Source organism: Lepus europaeus, chromosome 3, assembly GCF_033115175.1.
Source record: "Lepus europaeus isolate LE1 chromosome 3, mLepTim1.pri, whole genome shotgun sequence".
NCBI classification, from domain to species: domain Eukaryota; kingdom Metazoa; phylum Chordata; class Mammalia; order Lagomorpha; family Leporidae; genus Lepus; species Lepus europaeus.
The window spans coordinates 159,844,136-159,865,412 of record NC_084829.1 but is presented as its reverse complement, the minus strand read 5'-3'; the positions used below and the strand labels follow the sequence as shown (position 1 = coordinate 159,865,412).

General features: G+C 59.1%; 1 protein-coding gene across 2 annotated transcripts in view; it reads right to left on the bottom strand.

The window, feature by feature from the left end:
• Positions 1-8: 8 nt before the first annotated feature.
• Positions 9-21,277, bottom strand: part of TMEM181 (transmembrane protein 181) — a 73,951-nt gene continuing 52,682 nt past the window's right edge. For both annotated transcript variants that reach the window (XM_062186991.1, XM_062186992.1), the window contains exons 7-17: positions 11,172-11,252; positions 9,637-9,736; positions 9,208-9,338; positions 8,888-8,979; positions 8,087-8,144; positions 6,077-6,179; positions 5,658-5,709; positions 5,110-5,192; positions 4,156-4,245; positions 3,103-3,169; positions 9-2,832 (exon numbers count right to left, since the gene is read on the bottom strand). In XM_062186991.1, coding sequence (XP_062042975.1) covers positions 2,754-2,832; positions 3,103-3,169; positions 4,156-4,245; positions 5,110-5,192; positions 5,658-5,709; positions 6,077-6,179; positions 8,087-8,144; positions 8,888-8,979; positions 9,208-9,338; positions 9,637-9,736; positions 11,172-11,252 — 936 coding nt within the window. In that variant the 3' untranslated portion in view covers positions 9-2,753. The remainder of the gene's footprint in view (positions 2,833-3,102; positions 3,170-4,155; positions 4,246-5,109; positions 5,193-5,657; positions 5,710-6,076; positions 6,180-8,086; positions 8,145-8,887; positions 8,980-9,207; positions 9,339-9,636; positions 9,737-11,171; positions 11,253-21,277) is intronic.

The following is a 21,277-nucleotide window of genomic DNA, read 5'->3' as shown; positions in this document are numbered from 1 at the left end:
AAGGAATGAATAATAAAAATTTATTACCATTTGCAGAAAGGGAGTGTCAGAATGAAGCCGTTCCCAGGAGGCGAGTTTGCCCTAAGCAGACAGCGATTCCTGTTGCCCACGGAGGACGGCCACGCCACGCCCCCCCCTTCCTTTTGAGCGTAATGGCGAGTGTTTCAGTTCACAGATATGTACAGCTTGTGTGTAAAAAGGCAGTTTTCTTAACAGAAAATGTTGCAGAGTGTGGTATTAGACTTACCGGTATGCCTAACACGGCACAAAGACAAACAGCGTAACAAAGGCAAAGCAAAAAACAGAAGCAACTCCCTCTGTCCGGGCGGTAAGGTTTCTCTCTTCTGAGTGTGTGTGTGTGTGTGTGTTTTCAAAAGGACCCTCTAAGGCAGCTGGTTTCTGACGCCTCTGGCCGAGTCCTGGTGACAGAGCAGCCCCCGTCACCATCCCTTTGTAAGCATCTGTATTTCTGCTGTGGGCAGGATTTGAGAAGTCAGTGGCCACCATGTAACCTAGGTAACGTAGCTGCATTCAGGAACTAGCCCATGAAATACTCGACGCTGGTGACGTCTGTCTGCTAACCTGCCCATTCAGTGGGCCGGGTCTACGTTATCCAAACTTATAATATTAATTATGTACAGCAGTAACCTTACCAACCATGAATACGTTTTATACATCCCCTTCTCTGGCCTTTCAACCAGGGCTTCAGAGAGAATGGCACCACTGCAGGGCTGTAGTGGTTGAATAATAAATCAAGCAGACCTATTACCCACGTGGCCAATGAGGCCCCTGGGGACATGGGATGCCTCCAGACTCCCCTAGACCAATATAAAAACCCAGCAGTGATGTCAGGCCGTTATCATGAAGAACTCAAGTCTGCGAAACTTTGATGTCTTTGAAGTAAAGCTGGCACCCTCCCGAGTTTCTGGAGGGATGACGCCTGTCACATGACGCCTGTCACCCGGCGTGCTAAGTGCTGCACACACTAAGCCAGTTCTTACACGGAGCATGCAAAATGCTTATCTACTACATCAGGGAGGAGAAATCAAAAGCACACAATTTAACAACCATTTTCCTGTTGAGCACTTTGTCATTTTAGTTACAGAAAGTAAATACACACTACTGTTTCACTTCGCGGCTGCCCTGGAGGGTGGATGTGAGGACTCGGCCCCAGCTTCCTGCTGCCCCACAGAACACAGACCCGTGACGTGCACTGTGCTAATGCACACGGCTAATGCGCGAAGCTTTTACATCTGGTGAACAGCAGCATTCCAGATCCGGACACGGCTTCGTGACCGTAAGGCCTGTAACCACGTCACGTGTTGGAGTGCCTCAGTCAGCACTTGCCAGTCTTCATCCGTTCCTACATCAACTATTCATAGTTAGAGTAGTCGTATTAGAAGTTGTAAAACTGGGTAACAGAAACCTTTTTGCAATACACAGAATAAAAAAAAGTCATCTCACACCGTTGCAAGTGTAAAAATCATGTAAACTTGAATCACCCTTACATAACAGCTGCTTCATTCATATTTACAAGTCTTTTAAAACAAATTAAATGGAATCCATATGAAGGTCCCATCACATTATCGTTAAGTTAGAGAAGCCCTAAGGAGGAGCTTCCTCTGCACCTGCGGGGCCCAGGGTCCTGGAGTGGCTGTCACTTGCGGCTCTGAGTGACGAGCTGTGAATGCATAGATGGAAACGCAGGCGCTGTGTGCGGAGCGGACGGTCCTCCCGGGCCTCTGCATCACCGGTCACCACGGCTGCCGGCATCCCGCCGAGTCAGGCGCCTCGGGCAGGTCATCCGCACCACACTTGCACGTGGAGTCTTTGAGCCTCCTAGGATGCCCGAGATGCAGCAGCACCATGAGCGTCCCTTCTGGAGCTGTGCACCTGCGCGCCCGGCCACGGCGGGACTCACGGCCAGGAGAGACTTCCAGACAAGTGACTTCCCACCCACAGGTGCTTATCCGTAAGCCATTCACTTTCTTTTCAGTTAGTTTCCAAATGGGGAACTGAAAATCTTTTTGGTAATAAGGAATCTATAATAATCTATCAATCGCTTATTTAGCTTTTATTTAAAAATAAAGCCTCACGGGATCTCACGTTCAACAGTTCGCAGAAATTGCTGTTGACTGGAATGGAGGCAGCTCCCCTGCTGTCCACCCCAGCCACAGGGGCACACACTGTCCTTCAACACAACCTTCAGAGCCAGCCCGGAGCTGGGAACCGGTAGGTTACTGCAGCCTTTCCCTGTGGGGAGAGCCAGCGCCACCCTGCTGCGTCGGAGCGCCCGGGCTGAGGCCTGGCCGCCACCCTGCCAGTGGTCCGTCGTCACTAGGGGTCTGCAGACGCCGCCCACAGGCAGGACGGCCCCACTCAGGCACAGACGAAAGGGTCAAAACAAGCCACGGGCCCAGCTCCGGGAGGCAGGAAGGAGAGCAGGGCTGCTAGCCGGGCCCCGGCCGGGAGGGCTGCCCAGGAGCTGGAGTGTGCCGGTAAGCAATTCTACTGAAAATGGGCGATTTCCTTGTCACCATGGAAACCTCTCACCCGAAACCTCTGCAGAGAGGATCCGGCTGTTGACACTTAGCCCCCCCCTCCCAGACAGATGGAGCTGCCCTGACGTAAACTTGGCCGATTTAGATTTGCTCTCCATTTTGGTTTCCTTTTAAAAACGTAAACACACGAGGAACGGGGATTCTCGGCTTGCAGTGTGGCGGGGCGGGCGGGGCGGGCGCGGCCCCGGGCGCTCAGTCGCTGTCCGACTCCTCCTTGTACTTGGCGCGGATGGCCTGGCCGTTCTGCAGGGGCATCTCCTCGTAGTCGCTCCTGCGGGGACACACCGGGAGGGCTCTTCAGCCCCTCTGCCCGCACGCGGAGCCCCGCTCCAACGCCTCCATCGTGCGCTCCACTGCCCCGTCACCAGGACCCAGCAGAAAGCAGGCCCAGGACATCTGAGCCTGAACCCCGTGAAAACACAAAACCGTGGAGCCGCGCGGCCTGCGCAGTCAACGCTGCAATACCCCGAAGATCACTTTAAAACAAGAACCCGTCCAGCACTACCGCAGGCCGGGAAGCCCCGGTGGGGTGGCGGCTTACCCGTAGATGACGTCGTCGTCCGAGTCGTTGAGCATGGAGAAGGCAGGATTGTCTTTCAGCTGCGACTCTGAAAGCCGACAGAGGCGGTCAGCGCGGGGCTGGGTCCCCAGCCCGATCTCACCGTTCAGACCAGCATCTGTGACCCGGGGCTGGTGGCCCTGCCTGCAGGGTGACGTGAGGGTCACGTGAGAGCCTGCGGGAGGAGCAGGTATGCTCCAGGTGCCCACGCCGAGGGGCATGGGAAACAGGCCCCACGAGATGCGGCTCTGTCTGCCTGCTCCCGCCGGCACTTGGCCTCGTCTCGTCCTCGCTCCTGCAGGGTCTCTGTGATCTGAGTGTAGCTACACCTGCACTGCCAGGTGCCTGCGACACTCAGATGAGACACCGTTCGTGAGGGTGCTGTGGAAGCTGGATCACTGTGGGTGCCAGGGCAGCACTGTCCGTTCTAGCAAGTTCTCCTTCTTCTCCTGCCTGTGACATAGGGCTGGCACATTCTGGCTTTGAAATTTTACTTGTGCAGCAGTGAGAGAGAGAGAGAGAGAGTCTCCCACCTACTGGTTCACTCCCCAAATGCCTGCAACAGCCAGGGCTAAGCCGGGGCCAAAGCTGGGGTCAGGAACTCAGTCCAGGTCTCCGTGGGCAGCAGGGACCCAATGACTTGTGCCGTCACCTGGCATGCTAGCAGGAAGGTGGAAGTGGGAACTGAACCCAGGCACTCCCGGGTGGCCTGCAGGCATTCTGACCACCAGGCTGGACACCCACTCCCCTGTTTCTTCTGAAAGCTCGGGACACCCGTATTCCACAGGCCACTGCTAGTGCAGACTCACTCACGAGACAAACTCACTGTGTGCAGTCAGGGCACAACGTGGGTTCAGGGTCAAGGTCCGTGTGTTCTAACGAAAACTCAGAGCTTACCATGTAAACGCGCCTCGTCTCTCCCACCCACAGAGAAGCGCTGAGAGCCACAGCACCCAGCCCAGCACTCAGGGAAAACCGCAAGTGTGTCCTGAACCAAGGCTTCTGTCCCGGTGACGCGGACCCCGGGGGGCTTACCATACAGCGCGTTCCTCGACGGAGAGTACACGAAGGCCAAAGTGTAGAGGTAAAAGTTCAACAAGCCGTAGAAAGACAGGAACTCCGCTGGTGACGCCAGTCAAGGGAAGGAGCTGTGGGCGTGCGGCTGGCCGCCCCTGCCGCCCCCAGACCCGTCTGCTGCTCCCCGGAAGCCCGGCCCCGACGGCCGTCGAAGCCTACGGCAGAGGTGTTGGTAAAGGATGGATGAACGTGACCTCTTCTAGCCACAGGAGGCAGCCCCCGGGGGCAGCTCTGGCGGCCCTCCTCTTCCAGCACCCGGGGCCGGCAGGCCACAGCACACGGCTGATCAGCGTCGCCAGACGGTAAGGGTGGAACAAGCCAGCCATCCCGAACCTTCCCTGTGTGACAGCTGCTTTGAGGATGACAAAAGGCCAATCACAAAGCATGGGACCGCCCTGCCTACTGAGAGCCCCTACAGCAGGAACCCACGATTCGAAGGACTGACGGCCGAGCATCCCCAGCGCCGAGAGATGTGCCAAGTCCTGGCAGAGCTGTCCCAAGGCGGAATGAGGACGGGGCACCTGGGAGGCGACAGCTTGCTCCGCTGGCTTGGGTACAGTGAAGGTGGAAGGAGGCCCCAGGACTCGTGAGCCCTGTCCTCAACACGCAGCCTCCGTGGCTACATTCCCACAGCCCTGTACAGCTATGTCTGGGTACCGTGGGTGACCTCGGGGCCCTCCTGGACAACAGCTCCAGGCCAGCAGCTCTGGGACTGCACCAGGCTGTGCCACAAGGCCAGTGACCTCGGGGGGCTGCTAAGCCCCGCCCACGGAGAGGAGTGACAGAGCCGCCCCTTCCCAGGGCTGACGTGCGGCCAGAAGGGAGAACCGGCCACGGGGAGCACCAGGCTGCAATGCTAACCACGGCTCCAGGGGGCACTCCTGCGGCCGCGTCTCCAGGCTCAAAGGATATAGTTCTGGTAGTGGGTCGACAGTTCTGCTACAAAGTTGTCTTGTAATACTTGGGCTCCAAACCTTAAGTAAAGGATGACGATGCTGCAAAACGGGTGCAGACATTAAGTGAAAAATGGCACCGGCCTCAGGTACCTGGCCACCGCCACCCCACTACGACTTCGTCTGTCACTGTGATTTCTGCACGGAAACTTCTGTTCACGTGCAGCACCCACGCATGTGCACCCACGTGGGCATGCAACTCTGTGTCTGGCCTTCCAGTCTCAGAGCTGGGACGGCCAGACCACCGGCCAGCTGCTGCCGGAGAGCACAGTGCCACCGACACAGGCCACGTCTGCCCACAAGGCCGGGAGCACCCGCGGCACGCACTCCCCCGACCTCGCTCCCACATTCATTCACCGCCTCTCGGCCGTCTCCCCCCTCCCAAATTCACATCCTCATGGCCAAACCCCATCCCCCCCACCAGAATTCACCTCCTCTAGGCCATCCCCCCCCAGAATTCCCCTCCAGGCCAGTCTTCCCCTCTTCCAAGAAGTGAGGTGCTCTTACCTAATGACAAGCACCACGAAGGTTAATGCTGTCAAAAACTTTAACCTGAGATCTGAAAAAGAGAGCCTCCCGTTAGTAAATCCCACTCTCATCTCCAGGATCTAAAAAACAAAAACAGAAACAAAGCAAAAGGTCCCGAACAAATCCTTTTCCCTCTGGACTTCAAGCCTGGAGCGAGGCTCGCAGCTCATGGAGCCCTCGGTGGGAACCAGCGAGACCCCGACACCACGCTGGCTGGGACCCCTCGAGGGGACAGGGCCCCATGAGCTGGGGACTGAGAACACAGCCACCCAGGCCTGGCGCCTCCCACCAAGCGGCCAGGGTCATCGCCTTAGGCCCGCTGTGGCTCTAGGGGGCTGGAGAGCAGGGCCCAGCTGGTGGGAAGGGACAGTCCCTGGGCTCCCTGGCCCGGTGCTTACCCACGTACGGCATGTGGCGCAGCTCGGAACAGGCCCGCACGACCAAGAACAGCAGGGCGGCGATGTACACGGCTGCCCCCACCAGGAAGAAGGTCTTCATGCCCTGGAGAAGACAAGCCCCCCGCCTGGGTCACAGCAGGCCCGGGGCGCCTCTGGCCCAGCACCCCACAGCTCACTCCAGGAGGACAGAACAGGCTCCTGGCAGACTGGCCTCTGGGCCCCTCTGTGGACGGGGGCACCCAGCCCTCGTGAGGCAGAGGGGCCGGGGCAGAAGCTGGCCCTCCCCACCCCCATCGGGACAGAGGCAGCACCCCGAGAGGCCCCAGGCGAGGCCCAACCTTTCTGGGTCTCTGTTTTCTGGGAAATGCAGGGTGAATGAGAGGCCGTGGCAGGCTGGGGTCGCGGAGGCTTGTGGGGAGGGCAGCCGGCAGGGCCTGGGGACGGCCAGGCTGCCAGATCTGCTTCTGAGGCGGAGGGACCTGTGCCTCTCCAGACCGGCTGCGGCCACCACACTCAAGTCCCCAGCCTTGTCCTTCTGGAGCCGAGGCCCGGGAAGGGCAGACCGGAACTTTGCTGGGCGCCGCTGCCCCTTACAACCCTCAGGGGAGACCCCTCGGCTGCCCATCTCACAGATGAAGACACACGCGGTCCGGGGAGTTTGCCTTCAGCCCGGCTCAGCGGCTCTCGGCTGTGTGAGCCTGCCCTGCCCCTCAGTTCCCCCCACCCCCGCAGAACACGAGGGCGCTGTGCCAGGAAAAGGCTATGGCAGCCACGGATTAGCACCACGCATTCTACTGCTTTACCTACACGCAGCAGCAGCCATTGTCCCGGGGGTCTGCTGAGTCCCTGTGTAGAGCCTGCCACGCCTCCACGACCCCAGCCCACCTGACAGTCCACACGCCCCCCATGGGTGCAGCCACAACGTCCTCTCCTCCCCCCTCTCTGCAGTTCAGGGTAGCCCCCAGAGGATGCACAGAAATAAAGAAGCCACCTCCTCCTGGGAGCCTGTGCCTCTGGGACAGCGCCTTCTCATGGCCCCGTGCCGCCCAGGGCTCACTCCCCCATCTGCTGTCTTCCCTGTGCCCAGGCTGAGCCCCGTGCCGCCCAGGCCTCACTCCCCCATCTGCTGTCTTCCGTGTGCCCGGGCCGAGCCCCGTGCCGCCCAGAGCTCAGTCCCCATCTGCTGTCTTCCGTGTGCCCGGGCCAAGCCCTGTGGCCTCACAGGGTCAGACGCTAAGGGGGCAGGGGGAAGGGCATGTCGTCCATAAGCATCGCAGGGACTTCAAAAATGTGTTGGAGAATGGATTAAAAGGGAAGCTGTGTTGGGGCAAACGATTTTGAAATCTGTGCAGAGTTTTTTCCTAAATGCATCTTCTAGGAACTTTTCAAAGACCCTGCATGCATTCAGCAACCTCCAAAGCCCCCTACACGGCAGAGCGGAAGGGAGGGGCTGCTGGCCTCGCCCTGGACACACATGGCCCCCACACAGACACCCTTCAGAACACCCCACTCACTGCGCTTCCTGCCCCCAGCACGGCCCACGCGCCAGGCCAGCACGTGGCCGTGCACCGAGCACGGGCCCTCCTCCCCTGGCTGCCAACAATCGGCCTGGGACCCTTTCTCTCCGGGCACACAGGACGGCCAGCCCAGCCCAGCCCAGCCGCCAGCTGCACCCAGGGGGGTGGCCCAGGGGAGCAGAAGGAGCCACACTCGGGATTGACGCAGGACAGGAAGCGCTGGGCCTCTTGCCGGAGGGGCGCCACCCCGCTGCCTCCCACAACCCCAGGCAGGCCACGCGCTCCTGCAAACCTTCAAAGAACAGCAACAACAGAAACCTGCTCCGAGTCGCCTGCCATTCCCCTACAATCTGGTCTTCAACCAGAGGCCAAAGACATGGAGTCAAAACAGTTTTTAAAAGTTTATTTCCGTGTGACTCAAACCCTCTCCCCAAATTCGCCGCCTCTGCCCTGAGTCTGATAAAGGAGGCCGGGCTTCAGGAACGACCCTTACCTGAAAGTTGCCCGTGTCCACGCGGTACTGGTACATGGGATCGTGCAATTCGTTAACTCTGAAAAGCGATGTCATCAAAGGATCGCAGGTTAACCGGCAACGAGGCTTACGCGTTTTCTCTCTCAACTCTTGAAACGTTTAGCACAAACTACCCGCCGCAGAGTGAAGCGCTTGGAAGAAGGGCCCTTACGTTCACGAGGAACCTACACCACGTGTTGCAGGCGCACAAAGCCAAGGTGCTGTCGGCACGCGGCTGCGGTGTTATCACACAGATCCCCGCCCCACGCTCCCGCAGGCCCAGGTGTCTTCCAGGCACCGCTGTGGCACAGACGGCAGCCACAGACAAAGCCGGGACACACTCCCGGAGGTTCACCTCAAGCTCAGAGTGGGCGGCCGGGAGACAGGGAGCCGGGGAGGCAGGAGGCACGCGCCACGGCCATGGTCATGGGTCACGTGGGTGCACTGGGCGCCCCCGGGGAGAGCCCTCCTGGGGTGGGCATCAGGCTCTGCCACGCTCGGCTTCTGCCCGGCCACCCTGCAGAGCACAGGAGCAGCACCAGAGATGAACCCTGAGAACCGGGGAGGGGCCCGGGAGCAGGGTGCCTCTGGGGGCGGCAGGGGCAGGAGCTGTGCGAGCGTTGCTGCCTGAAGCACGGTGCTGGGCGCCACGGCCCTTCCCCACTTGCCACGCTGGCAAAGATCGGGAAACACGGGGTGCCATCTAGGAACAGCCGGGCCTGGCTCCGCCCACCGTGTCAACCGCCCACCAGGGCCCAGGCTCCCCGGGACAGGGCTACTCACGTCTGCCACACCCCCAGCGTCACCGCCGCCAGCCACAGCAGCCCGACGATGAAGAACTTGGGCAGATAGAAAGTCAAGCACTTTCTCTCTCCCTGCAAAGAAGACACAAGTGAGACACGAAGCCAGCAGGCTCCCTGAGCCGAGTGAAGCGCCCATCCCGTCAGGCCGCGGGCACCCCAGCCACATCTAGGCAGCCCACAACAGGTACTCCGGGGCCCCCGCTCTTGCAGCACCCCCAGCAGAGCGGGGGCGGCACCACGGCTCACCTGCACGCGGATCCCGTGCACCCCCAGCAGAGCGGGGGCGGCACCGCGGCTCACCTGCACCCGGATCCCGTGGTACACGCAGAGCCAGAAGAGCAGCAAGGCGCACAGGAACACGGACTGGAAGAGGTCGTCCAGCATGCCCGGGAGCCAGCTGTTCACCAGGAAGGACAGCGGGAAGAACGGATCTGCAGCGAGCGGGAGACTTGACCCAGGGCTCGCGGGCGCCCGGCACCCAAGGGCCCCCGCGCGGGCCCCTCCCCTGCCTGGGAGTCCTGCACTGCAGCACGGGCAGCACGTACAGGCAGGAGAGGCGGACGGGGCAGACAGCCCTGTGCCGGGACTGCTGTGTCTGCAGCACGTCCCAGTGCGGACTGCGGAAGCAGCGGCATCTGCCACGGCCTGGGGAGCGGGGTTCCTCCCGGGACCCCCACAGGCCCTCGGGGCTCTGGGACGGAGCCACCCCCGAAACAAAACAGCACCTACCGTTGTACAGCAGCAGCAGGGGCAGGAGGACGGACATCCACTTCTGCTCGATGCCCCAGTCCCGCATGGAAAACTTCCGCAGCGAGTGTGCAAACAGGCACTGCAAGCCAAGCGAGGCCCGTGACCGCCGTGGCACGGCCGAGTCTCCCACACAACCCTCCATGCTGCGCGGCTGCTGCGGATCCGGAGGCCCCGGCCGTGCCCGAGACACAGTAGCTAACTGCTGCGGAGGCCGGCGGCAGAGGTCACAGGCCACCCGCGGGGCAGCTTGGGAGAGGACAGCCAGAAACCCCCGAGAGAGGAAGCACCTGTCCTCGCACCCCCACCCCCAGGCAGCCCAGCTCAGAGGGAGCCCCTGGGCTAGAGCCCCGTCTGTGGATTCCAAGGAGGGCCCCGAGCTCCCGCAGCACAGCTGTCACCCATGGTATTGGGGTCCCCGAGGAAAACCCAAGTGGAGCAGGCCCACGGCCCCCGTCAGATCACGCCCCTGAAGAAGGAGCGCCAGCCCACAGAACACGATACAACGAGTGGCTTCAGGCCTGCCTGGGGGTTGCTTGCTTTGTGTCCTGTCGTTTCCTCTCCGTCTGTAATTTAATCTAAGCCAGTGATTCCTAGGCAGCCTGGACCTCCCGGCCCGGGAGCCACCACCACCAGTCCCAGCCGCCGGTCGAGGCTCAGACCCATCTCTCCTTAGGAACGTGCTCTGTGGGCCCCAGGAAACCAGGCACCAGAGCCTCCAGGAACAGCAGGGGCCTCTGACGGGTCACACTGCAAGGTTCCTACACTTAGGACATTTGCCAGGGTGGACCGAGGACCCCGAGGCCGTGGGCTCCCTGCTGGTTCCAGTGCCCATGTCCTGCCCTCCACGTTCCCACCACGTGCCTGTGTCACTCTCTGGATGGCGAGTCTGCAAAGCCCCAGATGTTCCCGGGGTGTCCGCTGGAGGGGTCACCACTGCACTGATGCAGCCACACATCGCCTAAACGCCACCCCTCCTTGTCAGCACTGGGGTGACCGGCCACCCTGCAGAGGGCACAGGTCACTCAACGGAGCACGCGGCCCCTCTCATCTTCAGAGATAGGCCCTGAGCGCCCCTGGGTTCGGGGGAGGCGCTGCCCTCAAGGTGGGCGATGGCCTGCGTGTGCACCTGACCCTCGCATCCCAGTAGAGCCACAGGTGCACGTTCCCGAACCGCTTCTCTTTGGCCTCTTTCTGGAAAGCCCAAAGATGGAAAGGCCCAGCACAGCTGCCCAAATATGCTGAACCTGCGGCCAGAGGTGGTCAAATGGAGAACCCCGCCCCCCGCAGGGGGAGTGGCCTTTGCCATCGCTCAGAACGGAAACCTGACTGATCTGTAAGGACGAACACACAGCACTCACTGAGTGCCATTCCTCTCCGTGCTCAGCACGGCATGGACACACAGGGCCCTCGGTCACAGAAGCCTGACCCCGGGGGCAGCCTCTCGGAGATCAGTCTCCATGCTCAGACGACAGAGCCGCCGACACCAGCTTTGTCCGTGCGCGGATGGCACTCACCGTGACGATGAAGGTGAGCACCACGAAGACAAATCGGAACCAGATCTCCAACTGGGAGAATGCGGGGTCGTAAGTCTTCCACTGCAACGGGAAGCAGACAGAGTGACCTGAAAGCAAACGCACCCCAGGAGACGAGCAGACTGCGCACGGTGGCCATCGCCAGACAAGCCCGGAGGTCGATTCAAATGCACTTCTTTATCCTTCCCACATGTTTGACACTCCGCACATTTTACTCTCAAAGACACAGGTATCAGAAAGTCCTGACTACCAGGAGCTGAAAACACTTCCGAGAGTTGTATTAATGATGGTTGTGGCAGAGAACGATTCTGAAATCGTAATTAAGAGCAGCTGGATTTTAAATCGATCAAAAAGGGGAGGCGAGCATGCAGCCCAGTGGGTAAGGCGCCCACGTCCACATAGGAGTCCTGGCTCTGCCTGCTGGCCCCAGGTTCCTGCTGTGCAGACCCTCAGATGCCACACTGACAGCTCGAGCAATGGCTTCCTGCACCCCACCTTCGGGGGAGACCGGGATGCTGCTGCTGGCTCCCGGCTTCAGCCTCAGCCCTGCCTGGCCACTGTGGACATCTAGGAGATGAATCAGCAGACGGGAATTCTCACTGTCTCTCTCTCGGCCTCTCAAACAACCAACAATCAACCGTGTCAATTTGTCTACTAGGAAAAGCCACGCTATTAAAAGGAACAGATTTTTAAATTTCCTTTTTTTTGAGAGATAGAGACACAGAACATGCACTCCAAACCACCAGTCCACTCTCCAAATGCCTGCAATGGTTGGGCTGGGTCAGACCGGCAGCCGGCAGCAAGGAGCTCAATCCACATCTCCCGTGGGGAGTGGGGGGTACAGGAACCCAAGTACTCGAACCATCGCTGCTGCCTCCCACGATTCACGCCAGCAGAAGGCTGGAGTCAGAAGCCAGTGCTGGCTTCCAGGCCCGGGGATGGTGCCGTGGGACCCAGGCACCCCAACCAGTGCCTTCCCCGCTGGGCCTAATGCCTGCCACAGAAACATATTTGTCAAGTGACACAAAAGAATGAGTAGGATGTTTCCCAAGACAGTGTAAGTCAGACACGCAGATGTGAACCCGAAACCAGGACAGTGAGCTGCAGTTCAGCTTGTCCATCCCCACGCTCACTGCCTGGTTCCACCGGGGCCAAGCAGATACCTGACGGAGCGGAGCGTGCAGGCGCCACCTGCTGACGGCAGGGCAGGAGGCAGCAGCTCCTCCCCACCCCAACCAACCCCCAGAACAGAGCGCAGGAAGGCCACTCCCTGAACCCCATCACTGAGCTGCACTTGGGGGCACCCCAAGAAGCCTGGTGAAGACGGGTGGTTGCGTAAGGGGGTGGGAGGGGTCAGCAGCCGCGCAGACCCCGAGAGGCTGCGGGATGTGAAGTCGGCACGGAAGCTGTCTGGACTGGAAACAGTTCCCCAACAGGTGAGCGCACAGTGACGCAGGAACATGGAAGGGCCCCTGACACCCACCACCACCACCAAGCACCTTGTGGGGCCCCCGTGGCAGGACAGAATTCAGACGTGCGGAGTGAGCCCATCAGGGAAGCAGCCCGGCGGGTGCCTGGAAGACAGGCAGCACTGGGGCCGGGGGTGTGCTCAGTAACTGGCTGGGGGGCGGGTCCTGTGGGGATCCAATCCCGCATTTAAATCAGGGCACCTCACTGTGCATTAAGTACACATCAGTACAGCTGTCCGGCACAAATCAGCAACCAGCCACTGAGGACGCCGGGAAAGCGGAGACCACAGAGAGGGAGGCACTGCGTTCTGACACCAGAGGCTGGGCTCAGACGCCAGCCCTTCCTCTTCCCAGCTGGGCACTTGCCCCAGGCCAGGCCGGACGTCGCCCCCACAGCTGGGGACACTGTGACCACTTCCCGGGACAGTGCCGGCCCGTGCAGCAGAGCACGTGTGCAGAATGTTATGCATGGCAGAAGCTCAGTGAACAGCTGCTACCACAATTCCGAACCACAGCACATCCGTGCTCGCTGCAGGGCTGAGTCTCACGCCAGCAGATCATTTGCAGAGTGACTGCGGCGGTGAGTGTGGGCACACGGCGGGTGTGGACATGAACCTCACACGAAAACAGGAAAAAGCACAGCGCACATCTTGGTTGAAAAATGCAGACGCCTGGCCGGCGCTGTGGCACAGCGGGTGAACGCCCTGGCCTGAAGCCCAGTATCCCATATGGGCGCTGATTCAAGACCTGGCTGCTCCACTTCCGATCCAGCTCTCTGCTGTGGCCTGGGAAAGCAGTAGAAGATGACCCAAGTCCTTGGGCCCCTGCACCAGCGTGGGAGACCTGGAAGAAGCTCCTGGCTCTGGATTGGCGCAGCTCCAGCCATTGTGGCCAATTGGGGAGTAAACCAGCGGATGGAAGACCTTTCTCTCTCTCTCTCTGCCTCTCCTCTCTCTGTGTAACTCTTTCAAATAAATAAATAAATCTTAAAAAAAGAAAAAGAGAAAAACGCAGATGTTAAGGCTCAATCAAGAAGAGAAAAAGAAATCGCTACCATGAGGGAGAAGAACAGCAACTGTGTTTAAAGTAACGGGAATATATCTTCTTTTCCAAGCTTCAAGGGACAGAACTCTTAAAGAAGCAGAACAACAGCAAAGGACTGGCTCATGCCAAAACCAAACTAGGAAACAGCGCTTTAGTCAAAAAACACAGCTGAAACCAACACATGTACTTAATTCTAAAATACATGAGTTAAGGCGGGGAGTGGAAGAGGAGAAGAAAATTAATGCTATTACATAGGTCCCGCCCACCGCCCCCCAGCCCCGCCTTTATCACAGTCTGTGCAGTGGCACTGCCTCCTGCTGTACAGGGCCCGGTCCTGCCTGAGGCAAGAACCCACTTCCAGGTAAGCGGCCACTGACAGGAGCTGCCCACATGTCGCTGAGGCCAGGCCAGGCAGGGGGGCTATTTCCCATGGAGCTGCACCAACAGGTGCATGGACAGTCCAGCCACCACCAGACACCAGCCCCCCAGCCACGCGGGGTCTAGTGAGTCAGAGCCAGGACAGGCCCAGGAGACAGTGCCAGCACGGTAACGGGCAGGGAACACGCCCTGTGGATACCTCCAGATCCACTGGAATTAGGACTGGGGTTTTGTTTTTCTGTTCATTTTTAATCCCAAAATATATTTTTGAAATTGAAATTGTAAAGTAAGTAAAAGGCAATAGAGCAAGAATGCCAGAAACCACTAAGACTTCGGCGGTTGCCTTTGAAGTCAGAGGCGCTGCCACCCCACGTGCTGGCGACCTTGTCGCGGTCCCCTGGGCGTCACAAAGCCATTGCTCTCCTTCATAGACCATGAAGCCACCCTCAGAACAAGCGCCACTCCAGCTCTAGGCCATTCCTCCGTTACGATCTGCAGGCTGTGGTCTGGCCCAGGCCCAGCCGTGCACCTGCTCCTACATACACGTGCCTAGGGATGTCAGTCCTGGGCAGACGTGAGTAAGCGAACTCAGAGGAAACAATCCAGGAGCCACAGGGCACGTGAGTGGAGCACGCAGGGGCAGGGAGGCAGTAGGGAGCAGCTTCAGACCCCAGCAGCACTGAGCAGATGCTCGGCCTGGGGCCCTGTCCTCAGCCACGGCCAAGGGTCCAGAGGTACCAAGAGGAGAGACACTACAGAGAAGCCGGGCTGAGGGGAGCTGGGGGGAGGGAACGACCAGTCACGTGGCTCCCTGAAGCCACACAGCCTGCGACGGAGCGCGGCTGCTGTCACTGCTGGCCCGCACCAGACCCACAGTCACCAGCACCTGGGTGGCGGACGCCCAGCCCCCATTCCTGTGCGCTTCCCAGACCCTGTGTCCCTAGCACAGACGGGCCATCACCACTACGTCCAAGTTACGCACGGAAGCAGAAAGCAGCACGCCAGACGTCCGTGACGCACAGTTTCTGAGGACAAAAGGAAGGGAGAAGACTGCTTGTCAAACTAGGGCAACACGCACCAGCGCCAGCCAGGAGACAGCCAGGAGACAGCCCGCACAGCAGGCCGAGATGCTCCGCTCATCCGTCGGGGCAGCCGTGGTGACAGCTCCGTCTCTCTGGAGGTCAGGGACGCCATCAGGGTCATCTTACCCTGGCGAGCGGCCTCTCACGTAAGGGCCAGGGCTCCAGGCTGGGGCAGCGCATCGGAAGCCAGAGATGCCCTGGGAAGCGCTAACCAAGACGACGGACGGTGCTCAGAAGCCAGTTCCGTCGGGACGGTCGCTGGGAGTCCGCCGGAGAAGCGCCGTCTCAGGACGTGCGTGGCGCACGAGCGGCACCCTGGCGAGCTCATTTCTGAGGTGCGCGGGTTTTCTTCACTGAGAGAACACGCACAGGAAACCACACCTGCGTCCTGTGTGCACAGCGCGACACGCCGACAAGCCGCACACACCTGGGCCACAGACACCCCCACCAGCGCCCAGAAGTCCCGCCCCTCACGCCCCCTTCAAGTCACCAGCCTACCCAAGAGTGACGGCACCGATCCTGACTCACGGGCACACGCGCGTTTGCCTATTGTGGTAATTTATACAAATGAGATCACACAGCGTTTCGGTATCTGCTCACGGCTCTCTGCTCTGGGCTTGTGGGGGACCTGAGCCGCCCACTCTGCACACGCTGCTGCCTGCGTGGGGCTGCCGACACGGCACCGCTGGGCACGCTGAAACGTGTGCGCCCTCACCGGCAGGGTGTGCGGGCCGGACCCCGCCACCGCCGCGCTTTCTGTTCACTTCAGCCCTGCGGTAGGTGTGCGTACACATCCAAGAGACCTGGAATACGTGCGGACTCACTACACCTTGTCTGCTTCCAAAAGGAGTTCAGGGAACTTAAAACAAAAAGCCAGATAAGATAGAAACAACTTTCCTTACATTTTTAAAATTTATTAATAGAAAGAAAACAGATTTCATAGATACAATCCTGAGATAAAACAGAAACAACTCTTAAAAGGCAAGGCAGCAAAGGCAGACAGTAGACAGTACACCAGAGACCTCTATTTGGATGTTAGGAATTACCACAACTTGGCAAAAACTTCTTTCTGAAATCCCTAGCAGCCCATGCCAAGAGAGAAATGTGACGAGTGCTATGGCGCTCATTTCCTAATAAAAGAATTATAACCAACAGCCCGAAACAATTCTGGGTGTGCTCCTTGGTATTTAATTGAAAGACTCAAAAGCTGGCGTCCACACGGGAGCCTGCCCGTGGATGTTGAAGGCAGCCTTGTCCACAAGTCACTGCCAAAGCCTGGGACCAACCCAGCTGTCCGACAGCGGGCAGCGGGTGGCGGGAGGCATGCGGACAGCGGAGTGATGAGCTGCCAGCCGCGGCCAGGCACGGAGGAACTTGACATGCAGGTACCGGAGCGAAAGGAGGCGGGTGTAAGGCCTGCACCCTCTCTGGTTCCAAGCCGATGGCCTTCTGGAACAGGCAAGGCTACCGGGACAGTAGAAAGACCAGTGGTTGCCGGGCTGCGGGGAGAGCTGCCAGGCAGCAGCAGGGGTCCCAGACGGTGACAATCCTCGGAACCACACTGCAGTGGTGGCCGTGTGTCATCGTGTTTGCCCAAGCCCACAGGACGTGCAGCACAAGAGTGACCAGCAGGTGAACGTGAAGCAACGGCCGTGGGTGCCAGCTCACCCGCTGTGGCCTGCGCTCTGCTCTCGTGGGGGACCAGGGCGGACGGGAGGCTCCACCCTCCTTCCCGCTTTGTATGAACCTAAACATGCTCTTAATTATGTTAAAAGCCTGAAAGAAAAGGAGTTCTGCTGGAGGCTTAGATGACAGGTCACGCCATAATGGATTCCATCTTCAAAAGATACAGAGACATTTTGCATGCGGGTCTCTTGGGTCTTGGGCCGTAGTCACCACGTCCAGCGGGGTTGCCTGTGACACTAAAGGTGGGACTGCGCTCTCCAGCCCCTGAGCTAGCAAAGCCGGGCCTGCCCCCTCAGCCCCTTCACCCCTTCAGCGTCCCCCCCACCCCATATCAGTCCTCTGGGACTTGCTGTTTGTCCCAGTGATTTCTCTCCTGATAGTAAAGATAGCAAAAGCCCTCACTGGAAACAGGAAAACAAAGAACTTGAACATCAATCCCACCGCAGGGTAGCCGTCCACTAGTCTTTCATCCTAAACACTTCTAATTCATGCACTTTCTTTTTTTATCAACACATACTTTGTGCTACTATCCTATTTGTGACTCGTTTATTATTTTAATCTAGCCAGAACTCTACTGCTTCAATGCAGAGTGCTCCCCACTTCCCGCTGGGAGGACCGGAGCAAACATAATTCTCTGTGTGCGTCTCTAATTATTTCCTTAGACTAAGTCCCCAGAAGTAGCATTACTAGGTCAAAATGCAGATGCAAGCAGAGGCATTGCCAAGGCCCCCTAAAGTTAAGTCAATGCACACCCCACTACTGTGGGTGAGAAAACGCGCGCCCTTGGGTTTCACCAGCCCAGGATGCTATCTGTTGTCTTGTTTAAAATAGCTGCAATTTGATCAATTTATTAAAAAAAGGTATTTCTTCTTGTACTCTAATTCCTTGGTTTACGGTAAGAATAAACTTCATTTTCTAAGTCTGTTGATTACCCACATTTCTTTCTTTTCTTCCTAATAAAGTGGTTTACATTCTGTGTAGGGGTAGGCGGTCAACTCTGCCCACTCTAGAGTGTGTCTTCTTGCTTTAGACGTATTATTTATTTGAAGGAGAGAGAGAGAGAGAAAGAGAACACTATCTCTTCCATTCACCAGTTCACTCCCTATATGGCCACGACAGCCAGGTCCAGGCCGAGCCACAGCCAGGAACCAGGAACCCCATCCTGATCCCCCACATGGGTGGCAGGGTCCCAAGTACCTGGGCCATCTTCCGCTGCTTTCCAAACACGGTGGCAAGGAGCTGGGTCAGCAGCAGAGTAGCCAGGTCTCAGGCCTGCTCTCCCCACGCGATGCTTAGCCCACTGCCCACACCACCAGCCCAGCACCCGAATTCTAACTTGTGAAGCGCCACAGTGTTGCTCCTTGATGCAATCCATGCATATTTATTGCGGGCTGACCAGCTGCCAGGTTCTGCTGGGCCCTGGGAATACAGAAAAACACAAAAATGCAGAAACATCTCAGGTGGCACCGGTGACAAATCCCCGGGCTGCCACCAGAAACGCAGCTCCGGCTCCGGTGTCACCCAAGGCGATGGCCGCTTCCATCTGCAACCATTTCCTCTCTGAGCCCAACGGCAAGATCCCGTCGCCAGCCTTCTGTGCACAATGGCGGACTGACGCGCACCTGGCTTAGCCAAAACACGTACCAAATTCTTTAGGTGCAAGTTTAAGAAGAAACAGATACAAGGATGGAGGAAGGAACCACAATCGAAGACAAACCAGTGGCCCCGCTGCAGCCACGGGGCAGGGCGGCACAGGGCCACCGGGGACAGGTGCTGCGACCACGGGGCTGAGAGATGCTGCTCTGATACAGAGGAGGAAGGCACAGGCCCTGTGTGGGAACCACGCGCCTCTCCCAGACGGCCCTGGAAGAGCGGAGTCCGTGCCTGCGCTCCGCACGCCTGCCTCCACCTGACCTGGGCTCTGCCTCTCCCAGGAACGCGGGGCACAGCTGAATCGGACATGGGGGTCACACTGTCTGAGGACAAAGCTCCAAGGAGCCAAAGACAGAAGCCAGGTGCACACTGAGACGCTGCAGAGGTTGGGGCAGGAAGCGCGAGGGCACCATCTCAGGCCTGTCGGGAATGACCGCCACGCAGCCACAGAGAAGGGTGGAGACCCACTTTGGCGGCCCGGGAAGCCTGCGGGTCCTGACTGGCGATGCGGCTGCTGCGGCACAGCCCAGCGCACGCGCTCCTCCCGCCGGGGCGGCAGGCCCCTGGGCCAGATGGCCCCAACGGCCGCAGGAAGGGCGGCGGGAGCCAGAGAGGGAAGAAGCTGCAACCCCTGCTCACCGTGAAGGCAGAGGCACCGAGGGCCACCGGCAAACACCGGGAGACCAAGAAGAAGGCGCACTTGGGGAGCCCCGCCCGGCCCGCGAACACCAAGTCAATCAGCCTCACAGGGCCCCACTCAGCGAGCCCAGGGGGCAGCGCTGCTCCCCCAGCGGCACAGCGTGCCTGGAAGAGGCTCAGAGCAGGTGAGAAGGATATACAGCCCAGCCCCTCCGTCCCCTCCCAGTATGGGCACTGGCAGCCCACACACAGGGGCCAGCGCGTGGCACAGAGGGTGAAGTAGCCGCCTGTGACACTGGCATCCCATACGCGAGTGTCTGGGTTGAGCCCCAGCTCTTCTTCCAATCCGGCTTCCTGCGGAGGTGCCCAGTGAGGCAGCAGATGGTGGCCCAAGTGCTTGGGGCCCTGCCACCCACATGGGAGACCCGGATGGAGTCCCTGGCTCCTGGCTGAGCCTAGTCCAGCCTTGGCCACTGCAGACATTTGGGGAATGAACCAGTGGATGGAAGATCTCTCTCTCTCTCTTCCCCCACCCCTTCTCTCTGTCTCTCCCTGCCACTCTGCCTTTCGAATAAAACAATCACTATATCTTTACAAAAAAAATCTATCACAAAAACCCTAAATACAAAGCAGGTTCACAATAGCCAAAAAGCAGAAATGACCCAAATATCCGTCAGGTGATGGATGGATGAGTAACAGGCCCCACCCCCACAATTCAGCATTACTCAGCAAATACCAGGATGAAGCACGCATACCCACAGCAGCCCTCGGAACATCGGAACATGTCATCGAGCTGGGACCACACTCAGCGGGACAGGTGTCTGGTACAGTGGTTAAGACGCCCAGGGGACACCCACAGCAGCCCTCGGAACGTCGGCGTCATCGAGCTGGGACCACACTCAGCGGGACAGGTGTCTGGTACAGTGGTTAAGACGCCCCCGGGGACACCCACAGCAGCCCTCGGAACATCGGCGTCATCGAGCTGGGACCACACTCAGCAGGACAGGTGTCTGGTACAGTGGTTAAGATGCCCCCGGGGACACCCACAGCAGCCCTCGGAACATCGGAACATGTCATCGAGCTGGGACCACACTCAGCGGGACAGGTGTCTGGTACAGTGGTTAAGACGCCCAGGGGACACCCACAGCAGCCCTCGGAACGTCGGAACATGTCATCGAGCTGGGACCACACTCAGCGGGACAGGTGTCTGGTACAGTGGTTAAGACGCCCAGGGGACACCCACAGCAGCCCTCGGAACGTCGGCGTCATCGAGCTGGGACCACACTCAGCGGGACAGGTGTCTGGTACAGTGGTTAAGACGCCCCCGGGGACACCCACAGCAGCCCTCGGAACATCGGCGTCATCGAGCTGGGACCACACTCAGCAGGACAGGTGTCTGGTACAGTGGTTAAGATGCCCCTGGGGACACCCACAGCAGCCCTCGGAATGTCGGCGTCATCGAGCTGGGACCACACTCAGCGGGACAGGTGTCTGGTACAGTGGTTAAGACACCCCCGGGGACACCCACAGCAGCCCTCAGAACGTCGGCGTCATCGAGCTGGGACCACACTCAGCGGGACAGGTGTCTGGTACAGTGGTTAAGACGCCCCCGGGGACACCCACACCCCATGCCAAATTGCCTGGCTCCAGTCCTAGCCTCCATGCTTCCAATCCAGCGGTTAGCAAATGTCACCCTGGGAGGCAGCAGGCCCTTGGGCCCCTGCCAGCCCCATGGGAGACCTGGACTGAGTTCTGGGACCCTGGCTTCAAACTGGCCCAGCACTGGCTGCTTCAGGGATGGGGGAGTGAACCAGCAGAGCAAACATCTCTGTCTCTGTCTTTCAAATAAACAAATGAACATAAGTATTTTAAACACTGGAAAATGGTGGAGACCACATGTGCACGACTCCACTCATCTGAAATGCCCAGAGGGAGGGCCCGCCGGGGCTGTGGGGAGAGGCAGACAGGGAGTAAGCAGGGGGACAACAGGCTGGGATTAGACGGCACAGCCCCACGGAGGCACCCAAAGGCTCCGAGCCCCGCCTTGGGAGGGAAGGGCGCGTTACCGGTGTGAGGATGGCGTTTCTAAAGGTGCCACTAGCACTTCACTTAACATTCCCCCCTGAGAGCAGCTACT